The 13,446-nt window shown below is 46.2% G+C and overlaps 1 protein-coding gene across 1 annotated transcript in view; it reads left to right on the plus strand.

Annotated features, from left to right (window-relative positions):
* The first annotated feature begins 242 nt into the window (after positions 1-242).
* The window catches only part of LOC124616652 (UDP-glucosyltransferase 2-like), a 98,839-nt gene continuing 85,635 nt past the window's right edge, over positions 243-13,446 (plus strand). The window contains exon 1 of the mRNA XM_047144981.1: positions 243-353. Within this exon, the coding sequence (XP_047000937.1) occupies positions 243-353 (111 nt within the window). The remainder of the gene's footprint in view (positions 354-13,446) is intronic.

Raw genomic sequence — 13,446 nt, forward strand, 5'->3', positions numbered from 1 at the left:
TAGGGTGGTGGCGGAGGGAATTACGCACGTACACCGCCGTGCCACCATAGGCGGTGGGCCTGTCTGTCCGGTAGCAGGAGTAGTTTGCTACACGGACAAAAACACCGGGTTTGAGGTGTGTCTCAGCAACAAGGCAAACATCAACCCTCTCATCCAGGAGGAACTGTCGGAACTCGCCCTGTTGTTTGGGGAGACCGTTGGCATTCCAGATCATGGCTGTCAATCCGTGATGTCTAACAGCCATGACTGGTCGGAATGGGAGCGGGAGGGGCGATGGGGGACATGGATTGGGAGAGGGCGGTGGCAAGTTGGTGTGGGAGGGATTGGAGGTGAAGGTGGCGGAGATGGCTGAGGTCAGTGCCTCAACAACAGTGGCGATGAGGTCACCAAGGGGGGTGGGAACAGAGGAGGGGGTGGGGAGAGGGTGCTGCTGAGAGTGTACCGGGATGGGAGAGGGAGAGGCAGTGCTTAACGCCTGCCGGGGGGATGGGGAGGGAACAGCGGAGCGTGACACCCGCTGGGAGGAGGGGGAAGCAGTGCTTGACACCTGCTGGGTGGGGAGGGGAGGGAAGGCTGTTGGAGGGGGTTGGATGGGGAGGGAGAGGAGCGGGGGTGGGTAGGAGCCCAGAGGGGCGGGACGGGAACGAGACGCAAGGGGGGGGTGGGCCCGCGACGCCGACCCGACCAGCGCACCAGAGTAACTGGTGCCCGGGCGGGCCGCCGCCGATGTCCCTGCAAACCGTTTCTGGCTTGCCTTGAAAGACTTAATTTTGGGGCAGCCCATATAACTGCCTGTGTGGGGTTCGGTCGCGGCGGCGGCCCATTTAAATACGCTCCGCCCGCGGCGCGCTCACTCCGCCGTCCGCGCCCCGCGGCACGGTCGCGCGGTGGAGCAGATTGCGACGGCGTCTGAGATGACGTCGGTGTGATGGCTCTGTCCGCCGTGGAACTGTATTTCGGAAAAAACGGGTACTCAAAGTGGCAGATTCAACGTGCTCTCCGCCCAACCACTACAGCACAATCTGTGGAGATGGGTGAAATCTCGAGGGAGGAGGTAGGCACTGCGTTTATTCCATATACAGGCGCACTCTCGGGGAAAATCGGCCGCATTTTGAAGAAACACCGGGTCGGAACTGTGTTTTGTCCTCCGAATAAAACTCGTGCACTGGCGGAGAGCGCTAAAGATGAGGAAGGCCGGCGTGTACCAGATTCCGTGTCAATGTGGCAAGTCGTATATTGGTCAGACGATGCGTACCGTCGAGGAGCGATGCCGTGAACACCAGAGGCACACTCGACTGATGTATCCGAGCAAGTCGGCGGTCGCTGAACATTGTTTGTCGGAAAATCACGCTATGGAGTACGAACGCACGAGGATTCTGGTACAGACATCGAGATACTGGGACAGCGTTGTTAGAGATGCCATCGAAATTCGCATCAATGACGACCTCATAAACCGTGACTGTGGCTTTAATCTTAGGAAGGCTTGGGAACCAGCGATTGGGTTAATCAAGAGTAAATCGAGCAAACGTACAGTTGTGACGACCACGGCGGACAGAGCCATCACACCGACGTCATCTCAGACGCCGTCGCAATCTGTTCCACCGCGCGACCGTGGCGTGGGGCGCGGACAGCGGAGGGAGCGCGCCGCGGGCGGAGGGTATTTAAATCTGCCGCCGCCGCGACCGAACCCAGTTCCCCCTGAGCAGCCATAGCGTACGGATCTCCGTGCCGGCACATTCACAGGAGCTCAGTCCGTCAGTTCACCTGATGATGGCGACATGTGTGATCGCCGAAATATTGTGCCCGTTGGACACTTTAGACCACCAGTACACCCGTGGATATTTTGATTACCATTACTCTTGTTTTACTTTTGTTGGTGTTCGTCTTAGAAATTCTGTAAGATACTATACATTCCCTTAAACAACACTTACAAATCCTTTGACAGCTCGACTCAAACTGCAAAGTCATCACCAAATCTTAAACATTTTATTTCTTCTCCATGATCTTTAATTGCCTTTCAGAATTATTCTTTGGCTTCCTTTACTGCTTGTCAGTTTACAGACTGAATAATATCAGAGAGGGCCTGAAACCCTCTCTCATTTAGTTTTCAACTACTGTTTCTCTTTGATGCCCTTCAGATTTTTATAACAGCAGATGGGTTTCTGTAAAAGCTGTGGAAGGCCTTGCTCTTTATTACTCTCTATTCTCTATGTTACTAAATCTCTGGCTGAGAGTGGACGTGTTACCACTGACGGCTGCATCACCCTCGTGGCTGTCCTTAAGCCAAAAAGGAACTAAGTGTCATTCTGCTATAGCGTTGTTGTAATCTCTTGGATAAAGTTCCCTTCTGCTCTCAATAACACTCGGATAAAGCCAATTGTCATTTCACTTCCCTTCTGATGTTGAGTTGTACAAAAAAGCTGCAGACCCTCTTATGGGAGTAACTGGAGAGTGACTTCCGACGGACGTCAGGTATCGTGAACCGCATGCACAACCTGTAAAGCACGATATGATAGGGAGGACGGGGCCGGTAGAGGAGAGGCTACTAATTGCGATATCAAGCGACTGTGTTTTTCCCCATTATTCTTTTAACACGTCAAATACTCCCGTTCAGTTCTGAGACGGAGATGGGTGCATCGAGATCAGGTATAAGAAAGAGCCCTCTCTGCGCTGCGTGCTTCGGGAAGAGGTCCACGCGCTCATATTCTTACACGTTTTGGTGAGCAGGTAGCCAGAGCACGCTACATACCTCTGAAGCTCGACCAACGTAACACGGACGCGGCTGTCCCTCCACATTGACAGGTACGTGTTAAGCTGCGTTCACATGGACCACAAACGTGTGCTCGCAGTATGGTTGTCACCAATGTTGCCGCAAAGTGGCTACAATTGACGGCAGCATTTCTGGGCAGTACTGTTGATAGTGTAGACTGTTGCAGGTGATTGCTCAGATATGGCCTTCGTGTTGCTGGCCTCGTCTGCCAAGGATGGAGAATTCACGAACGGCCGGGTGATATCCACCTCTGCCCCTTTATGTAAATGTTTCCCTCTGAGAGTCATGCTGGTTTCCTCTTTCTTACGCCGACAGTGCTGCAGTGCCAAGTCACATGATGTGAGTGATGAAACAACACTACACTGCCTGATAAAAAAAGAAAAGGATGCACAAGACATGATCGGATATACTTGCAACTTCTTACATTTACACATCTACGGCGGAATGTAAACGATTAGAATTAAAATAAACTTAGAGATGTAGAATGGGAGCGAGATTACATTAATGTTGTCCGTTTTTAGTATTGTCATCACATGTGGCAGGCTACATAATGAGTGTGAACTGTTCATTGAGGCGTCGTATTCTTGAGTGAGACAGAGTTATCAGCACCTGACAGTGTTTGAAAGGGGCCTCATCGTTTGTCTGCATTTGGCTGGTTACCGGAATCGTGCAGTATCCAGATTTTTGGGGCATTCAAATGAGGTAATGGCCCGATGGCGGACTGCATCGGAACGTGACGCACGCAACCTGAACCATTTAATGGACTCAGTGCAAAGTTCTGGAGACTAGCAGCAGCTCAACGAGGAAATGACCGTCCCATGCATAAAATGGTTCAAATGGCTCTGAGCACTATGGGACTTAACATCTGAGGTCATCAATCACCTAGAACTTAGAAGTACTTAAACCTAACTAAGGACATCACACACGTCCATGCCCGAGGCAGGATTCGGAACTGAAGCGCCTAGAACCTCTCGTCGACTACCGCGGACGGCTCCCATGCACAGACTGGCGTCAACAGTACAGCACAAACCTCTTCGTTTGGAGTGATGCCATGACCAAGAAGTGTAAACGCGTGATGATTGGAACTGCATTGTGTTCACCTATGAATCGCTGTTCTGAAGTACCCAGAATGACTATCATCGGCGAGCATATTGGCGGCCTGCGCAGAAGTCCGATTATTCCAGCTTTTTGGGGAGGCGCAGCGGTGTTACTCCTGGCATCAAGGTGTGCAGAATCATCGGGTATGACTTCAGTTCGAGGCTTAGAGTGACTGCGAGAACTGTGACGGCAAAACGGCGCGTCATGGGCATCCTGCTCCCTCATGTGGTAGAGCACACGCGACAATACCGAGGTGCCATTTTTCAACAGGTCAGTGCTCGTCCACACATCGCATGTGCCTCCAAGAACAGTCTGCATGATGTCCGAGTACTCCTGTGGCTGGGCAGATCCCCGATCTGTCCGCGACAGAAAGTGTGCTGCAGCATCTCGCACTTCAACACCATGCTGGTGCCAATATCCAGAATATCAAGGACCAATTGTGTTCCAGGTCACCTCTGGAGGAGATGCAACGGCGTTATGACATTCTTCCCACTGAATCAGTACATGGATCGAGGGCAGAGGGGATGTACCTTTTTTTTCTCTTAGAGTCTATTGAAATTGGTAGATGGGGTTCGCTACTTGGGCTGCAAAATAATGATGACATCCAAAGGAGAGAGGCTATTAAATGTAGACTTGGAAGACAAGAATTTCTGAAAAAAAAAAGGAATTTGTTACTATCTAACTTAAATTTAAATGTTACGAAATCTTTCTTAAAGTATTTTGTCTGGAGTGTAGCCTTATAGGAAAGTGAGACGTGAAGGATAAAAAGTTCAAAGAAGAAGAGGGAGACTGTTTGATGACAGTTAGCACTTTCGAGTGGGTGTAGGTTGTGGTAGCTACAGAGAGGTGAACAGACTTGCACACTGTAGTGCAGCGCGAAGAATTGCATCGGACCAAAGACCACAATAGCAACGTGGGACTTATTTTTCTTTCTCCAGCCTTAACCGTACTGATATTCTTAAGAGAGTTACACCAGACTTGTTTTTATTGAAGCATCATCAGTAAATATCCCTTACATATTATGTTTCAACATATTATAATACAATAGGAAACAGAATTGCTTATGAACGTGGTACACAATCAACTAACACTGTGTAGGGCTCCTTTCTACACGTTTTATAAACAAGAGATTTTTCCCTCGTTGCTAACAGAGTATGTAGTAAAGAAAAACGTGGTGTGTGTGTGTGTGTGTGTGTGTGTGTGTGTGTGTGTGTGTGTGAGTGTGGTGAGTGTGTTTGGATCTTATGGATGCCTAACCGCTAGGTCATCAGCGCCGTTACGGTTATGAAAACGAACGAATCTGGAGATGAACTAAAACTGTTTTAGACTCATGCACTCGAAAGACCACACAGACGCTCTCTCACACATCCACTAGAACCAATTATAAGGGAAAATAGTTATACGTGAAATCAAAACATAGAGAAAACAAAGCACAGAAGAACTAAAAGAGAAGCACAATAAAAATGTGACTCCCTGACCACTTACAAAAACATTCGGGTAAGCCAGTCACTCTATTGACACATTAAAAACATCATCCTAAAATCTTGTTAAAAATGTTGGACAATTCAAAAAAATGTAGGAGTTGAACACATTCCTTTGAAGACTGCTTAAAAGAGAGGGAAGATTCGTCTGCAAATCGCCCGCAGTCCGCTCGTAGGCAAATAAAACGCAGTCCAATAAAATGTGGAGCGCAGTGATCTGCACCCAACAAACACCACACATTGGGAGGTCCTATCGCCTGAGTAAGAGTCAATGTGTGATGGGGTCGAGGCCTATGCGGACGGCTAAGAAGGAGTTCGCCCGTCGATGTGGCTGGAAGGAAGTTCGCCACGGTCGAGTTGTGGCCTTTACGACATGGAGCTTGATGTTGGTCTCTTCCAGCCACTCGTTTTCCTCGGACCGCCCTTTCGCTCCTCGGAGTTCCCATATGCCCAGGTACCCAGCAGACACAATCCTCTTTTTGCCGTCGTTGGAGTTGGAGGAGGGCATCCTGGATGACTTTGTCTGCTGGAGAGAGTAAAGCGCGCTCAGAGAAGAATTTAGCACAGGAAGGTCGTATCATCTGCACCAGTGACCTAAAGATTGCATATAATTCTGCATCAAAGACAGTAAATTCTTGAGGACAAGATCCAGAAAAATGACGGACCAACCAGCGGAGTAGCCGTGCTTATACCCATCCGTAAAGACAGCACATAGTTGTGGTGCTCATAAAAATGTCTGAGGACATCGAATTAAAAACAGAAGCAGAGTGCAGAGGCATCAAGGGGTCACAAATTTAGCATTTGAGGGCATCGCGGAGGGCAAAAATCGTAGAGGGAGACCAGGAGATGAATACACTAAGCAGATTCAGAAGGATGTAGGTTGCAGTAAGAACTGGTAGATAAAAAAGCTTGCACAGGATAGGGTAGCATGGAGAGCTGCATCAAACCACACTCAGGACTGAAGACCACAACAACAACAACAAATACAATGTAGAATGCACTTCGAAGAAAGCAGTACGTAGTTGATGCACGAAGAAGTTGGCTCAGAATTCGACCAATAGCGTGGTAGCATGCGAGCGTAGAGTCTCTCCGAGATGTCGTAAGGCCGTCGCATTGAACGGAGATTATGTTGAAAAATAGGGTTTTGTGGCCAAAAGAGTGGGGAATAGTAGGGTGTATTGGGACCCTGCATAAAACTAACCTAATTTCAGATGAAAATGTCTTGCATTACTTATTGAACGTGTCTCGTGAAATGTAAAAGGCCATTTACTATAACTGACCATGTGCTATCAGACATCGTCGTGTGATGTACTATCGGGTGTGAGTTCAGTTCACAGCTGGTACTTACTGAGGGAATTGTGACAGGAAAACGGTACGTCATGGTGATGTGCGTCTTTATCCGTTACTTCTTATAGCACAGTACCATGGTGCTGGTTTACAAATCCAGAATGCTCTTGCACGCGCGACACGTATCTCTATGAAATGTCTATGTGGTTTTGAGGAAGACTCGTGGCCAGAAAGACCCCATATCTGTACCCGATAAAACTTGCGTGTGGTGGGTTTGGACGTCAACTGCGTTCCAGTGGCAGCATCGTGGACATGAGTGACCAGTTACAGTGTTTATGAGCCTGCTTGCTTGCGGAGAGGAGTCAACCGATTTACAGCCGGCTTCCGAGTCGAAGAGGGTGCAATGCCATGCTGATAAGTAGAATCATTTTTTTTTTTTTTTTTTTTGTTCATCCGTCTACTGACTGGTTTGATGCGGCCCGCCACGAATTCCTTTCCTGTGCTAACCTCTTCATCTCAGAGTAGCACTTGCAACCTACGTCCTCAATTATTTGCTTGACGTATTCCAATCTTTGTCTTCCTCTACAGTTTTTGCCCTCTACAGCTTCCTCTAGTACCACGGAAGTCATTCCCTCATGTCTTAGCAGATGTCCTATCATCCTGTCCCTTCTCCTTATCAGTGTTTTCCACATATTCCTTTCCTCTCCGATTCTCCGTAGAACCTCCTCATTCCTTACCTTATCAGTCCACCTGATTTTCAACATTCGTCTATAGCACCATATCTCAAATGCTTAGATTCTCTTCTGTTCCGGTTTTCCCACAGTCCATGTTTCACTACCATACAATGCTGTACTCCAGACGTACATCCTCAGAAATTTCTTCCTCAAATTAAGGCCGGTATTTGATATTAGTAGACTTCTCTTGGCCAGAAATGCCTTTTTTACCATAGCGAGTCTGCTTTTGATGTCCTCCTTGCTCCGTCCGTCATTGGTTATTTTACTGCCTAGGTAGCAGAATTCCTTAACTTCATTGACTTCGTGACCATCAATCCTGATGTTAAGTTTCTCGCTGTTCTCATTTCTACTACTGCTCATTACCTTCGTCTTTCTCCGATTTACTCTCAAACCATACTGTGTACTCATTAGACTGTTCATTCCGTTCAGCAGATCATTTAATTCTTCTTCACTTTCACTCAGGATAGCAATGTCATCAGCGAATCGTATCATTGATATCCTTTCACCTTGTATTTTAATTCCACTCCTGAACCTTTCTTTTATTTCCATCATTGCTTCCTCGATGTACAGATTGAAGAGTAGGGGCGAAAGGCTACAGCCTTGTCTTCACCCTTCTTAATACGAGCACTTCGTTCTTCATCGTCCACTCTTATTATTCCCTCTTCGTTGTTGTACATACTGTATATGACCCGTCTCTCCCTATAGCTTACCCCTACTTTTTTCAGAATCTCGAATAGCTTGCACCATTTTATATTGTCGAACGCTTTTTCCAGGTCGACAAATCCTATGAAAGTGTCTTGATTTTTCTTTAGCCTTGCTTTCATTATTAGCCGTAACGTCAGAATTGCCTCTCTCGTCCCTTTTCTTTTCCTAAAGCCAAACTGATCGTCACCTAGCGCATTCTCAATTTTCTTTTCCATTCTTCTGTATATTATTCTTGTAAGCAGCTTCGATGCATGAGCTGTTAAGCTGATTATGCGATAATTCTCGCACTTGTCTGCTCTTGCCGTCTTCGGAATTGTGTGTATGATGCTTTTCCGAAAGTCAGATGGTATATCACCAGACTCATATATTCTACACACCAACGTGAATAGTTTTGTTGCCACTTCCCCCAATGATTTTAGAAATTCTGATGGAATGTTATCTATCCCTTCTGCCTTGTTTGACCGTAAGTCCTCCAAAGCTCTTTTAAATTCCGATTCTAATACTGGATCCCCTATCTCTTCTAAATCGACTCCTGTTTCTTCTTCTATCACATCAGACAAATCTTCACCCTCATAGAGGCTTTCAATGTATTCTTTCCACCTATCTGCTCTCTCCTCTGCATTTAACAGTGGAATTCCCGTTGCACTCTTAATGTTGCCACCGTTGCTTTTAATGTCACCAAAGGTTGTTTTGGCTTTCCTGTATGCTGAGTCTGTCATTCCGACAATCATATCTTTTTCGATGTCTTCACATTTTTCCTGCAGCCATTTCGTCTTAGCTTCCCTGCACTTCCTATTTATTTCATTCCTCAGCGACTTGTATTTCTGTATTCCTGATTTTCCCGGAACATGTTTGTACTTCCTCGTTTCATCAATCAACTGAAGTATTTCTTCTGTTACCCATGGTTTCTTCGCAGCTACCTTCTTTGTACCTATGTTTTCCTTCCCAACTTCTGTGATGGCACTTTTTAGAGATGTCCATTCCTCTTCATCTGTACTGCCTATTGCGCTCTTCCTTATTGCTGTATCTATAGCGTTAGAGAACTTCAAGCGTATCTCGTCATTCCTTACTACTTCCGTATCCCACTTCTTTGCGTATTGATTCTTCCTGAGTAATGTCTTGAACTTCAGTCTACTCTTCATCACTACTATATTGTGATCTGAGTCTATATCTGCTCCTGGATACGCCTTACAATCCAGTATCTGATTTCGGAATCTCTGTCTGACCATGATGTAATCTAATTGAAATCTTCCCGTATCTCCCAGCCTTTTCCAAGTATACCTCCTCCCCTTGTGATTCTTGAACAAGGTATTCGCTATTATTAGTTGAAACTTGTTACAGAACTCAGTTAGTCTTTCTCCTCTTTCATTCCTTGTCCCGAACCCATATTCTCCTGTAACCTTTTCTTCTACTCCTTCCCCTACAACTGCATTCCAGTCGCCCATGACTATTAGATTTTCTTCCCCCTTTACATACTGCATTACCCTTTCAATATCCTGATACACTTTCTCTATCTGTTCATCTTCAGCTTGCAACGTCGGCATGTATACCTGAACTATCGTTGTCAGTGTTGGTCTGCTGTCGATTCTGATTAGAACCACCTGGTCACTGAACTGTTCACAGTAACACACCCTCTGCCCTACCTTCCTATTCATAACGAATCCTACACCTGTTATACCATTTTCTGCTGCTGTTGATATTACCCGACACTCATCTGACCAGAAATCCTTGTCTTCCTTCCACTTCACTTCACTGACCCCTTCTATATCTAGATTGAGCCTTTGCATTTCCCTTTTCAGATTTTCTAGTTTCCATACCACGTTCAAACGTCTGACATTCCACGCCCCGACTCGTAGAACGTTATCCTTTCGTTGATTATTCAATCTTTTTCTCATGGTAACCTCCTCCTTGGCAGCCACCTCCCGGAGATCCGAATGGGGGACTATTCCGGAATCTTTTGCCAATGGAGAGATCATCATGACACTTCTTCAATTACAGGCCACATGTCCTGTGGATACACGTTACGTGTCTTTAATGCAGTGGTTTCCATTGCCTTCTGCATCCTCATGTCGTTGATCATTGCTGATTCTTCCGCCTTTAGGGGCAATTTCCCACCCCTAGGACAAGAGAGTGCCCTGAACCTCTATCCGCTCCTCCGCCCTCTTTGACAAGGCCGTTGGCAGAATGAGGCTGACTTCTTATGCCGGAAGTCTTCGGCCGGCAATGCTGATTATTTGTCAAAATTTAGACAGTCTTATATCAAACGATTAAATATTGTATGCAGAGATAGGAAATCACGGGAACAACTCAAATAGGACATTACTTCATTGCAATTTGCATTTATTCTAACACTTGATAACAGATCAACAAAATGTCACGTGTTACACTTGGAAGATAATAGCGCTAGAAGAATAATAAACCTCTGGTTCAGTTAAAGTTCAACAGGCGAACACAATTTAAGTTCTCCCATAAATATAAATATGCGCGTAGGAGTATTAAAGAAGTGCTTATGAAACAGTCACTTATAACACCAATGCAGGCACACTCCATTTAAAGGGAAAATAATTAGGAAGTTTACACATTGGCGAACATTAAGGTGAATAACAGGAAAGTGCACTGTCCACAACACCTTACGGCCTCAGTTAACCTCCAAAAATTTCCTTTGTTTACAATATGGCATTAAATATAGCTCAACAGTAATAAAACATATAATTCCTCCTTTATATATACATGCGCATAAGCACAATTAAAAACTGGTGGAAAAATAATAAATTGGAAATTGACAAATCTATACTCAAAGGAGCCGCACTGCATCTAAACACCCCAAAAATGGCAACTTAATGGCTACCTACAGTAACAAAATTAAGAATAGCATGCTTATGGATTGACTAGAATAAAGGAATAAATAACACGCACACGGCTTCTGACGGCCGACAAACTGTGTTGGGCTATTGAGCGGTGATTAACTGACAACTAACAAGGTTAGCGGCGTACTTAAAAGACAAGCGTCGAGCATGAACCCTGGTCAGAAGCTAATGGAACAACTACTAATCTAGAACTAACTACAGCACTGAAATCAACTGATGACAGGTTGACCATTACCGATGTGGCGTACGATGGACAGTCAATAGACTGAACACCCAGCTGAAATCCAAGTATAACGCTGAGGGGCGAAACGCCCAGCCCAAACCATGTTTAGCGTAAACACCTAGTTTGAGTACAAAACAAACATGAACCCCCGGGATGATACTGCAGCTTGCAGTACAAATACCACAGCCCGAATATAGCCTTACCTAAGGCAGGACTAAAGCACACTAGTTTCTCTCTCAATTATAGTTTACAAAATAATCAAAACCAGCACGATTTCCTTACACAGCAGTTGTCTCAACACTTCCGTTCATACCCCAGAATAAACTAGCGCAACATAAATCATTGACACATTTCAGATAATATTTTAAAACAACATACTAAATACCTTTGTTTAACACAAGCCTCAATTAGTTAACAGGTTAGGCTCTGTTACTGATGCCACGCAAATGAGGTAGCAAGTTAAGGTCTACAATTCTACTTTGCAATTTAACACACGTCTTGACGAGGAAAGAATGAATCCTGCTAATTAATTGAAAGTCACTACTTGGATTCAGTATTTGACGATGCGTTCAAAATCAACAGACCAAGGTGAGAGTCAAGTTTACACTCGTAAGCAGCCCACGCGGAAGACGAGCATAAGGTGAACATTAAATAAACTGCTCCTTGTTCATTCATTTACACGCCGACGAAACAAGTATTCTTCGCCGAATTACTGCAGACGCCGGAATCCCCAGTTGCTTGCAAATGACGCAAATTATGGTCGAAACGTCTTTACGTCCGATGACATCCGTAGGACAAGAGTTTCAATGGACAACCAAGCCTCATCCCCTTGGATCCACATGCGACCAAGACAATAACATTGGCTGCTATCATGGCTTTAACGATGCATCACACCTGACACGAGTCACGCCAAACCATCAACAAAACGGCGTGGCCTCCTGTACGCTCCCAGCCGTCCGCAATCAGAGTTTTTCCTCCCGGCCGACGCTCTCCCGCAAACTCGGCAGGCAGCCGTTCGCCGCAACGCCACAGCGCCCTCTGGCTAGAGTAAGAAAACAGCAGAGCGCGAAGCGGGAACTTGAAAAGGAACGCGCTACAGACAAGGAGCAAATGCAGAGAACCAACCGTGACGTTTCGTCACGGTTCACTTCCTCCAGACTGCAGCACACGCTGAACGCGGCTCGCAAACGGTATTATGGCCTGTGGACCGTTGGAAAAAGGCATTCGTGAGGTGGACGAACTACAGTACGGTGTGCGGGTGAAGATGGAGCTGCAGGATCTCATATGCCTGATGCACCATGAGGGGCTGCCGCCGGATGGTAAGTGGCGGTTCCTCGGCCTCAGTACAGAGGCTGCATTTCGAACAGGTCCTATGAGTACCCGTGACCAGCCGACACCCCTCATGGTTGATAGCGTCAAAGATCTTCAAATAAGAAGACCTCGCAATCTATGCACTGTGCACCCATAGTCCAGCCGCGAACGCGCGAAAACCCTATAAAACTGGAGGACACGCACCCTGTTCGCTCCCCAAGACCTGTGGCTGAGGGACTTTAAGAGATTCAATGCTTTCAGGGTTCTGGCTTTCAAGTCTCTCAGTTGTGGCAATCACGACAACTTCGACTCAAAAATGTGGCTCAGAAACCACACGTCACGGAGGATTGGGCGAGCGGTCTAGGGCGCTGCAGTCCTGGACTGTGCGGCTGGTCACGGTGGAGGTTCGAGCCCTCCCTCGGGCATGGGTGTGTGTGTTTGTCCTTAGGATAATTTAGGTTAAATAGTGTGTAAGCTTAGGGACTGATGACCTTAGCAGTTAAGTCCCATAAGATTTCACACACATTTGAATATTTTTTTGAAACCACACTCAGTGTTTGAAATGTAGGATGGTGTCCCCCATGTGCAAGACAGGTAAATTAAAAATACGACAAAACGATTTAAATGAACACACACACACACACACACACACACACACACACACACACACACTTATCCGCAGAAAATTGAAAACCCGTCTTTACAGCCCACTTCTCCAACCTCGGCACTGTAAGTTGCAAGTGACGGCTTGCTCTTGCAACACTGGGGGAGGTACAGAAAACAGATAATCGTCCAGGGTTCCTTACCATAGACATGACACTGTCTATGGCTATCACAAAGAGGGTAACACTTAAAACACTGCCCTGAGGAACACTATTCTTCTGCTCAAAACGATCTGACAACGAGTCACCAACCCAGGTACGAAAAAATCGTTGAGGCAGGAAATACCATATGAGGATGGGGAGGTGGC

The sequence above is a fragment of the Schistocerca americana genome, chromosome 5, assembly GCF_021461395.2.
Source record: "Schistocerca americana isolate TAMUIC-IGC-003095 chromosome 5, iqSchAmer2.1, whole genome shotgun sequence".
Classification (NCBI taxonomy): Eukaryota; Metazoa; Arthropoda; class Insecta; order Orthoptera; family Acrididae; genus Schistocerca; species Schistocerca americana.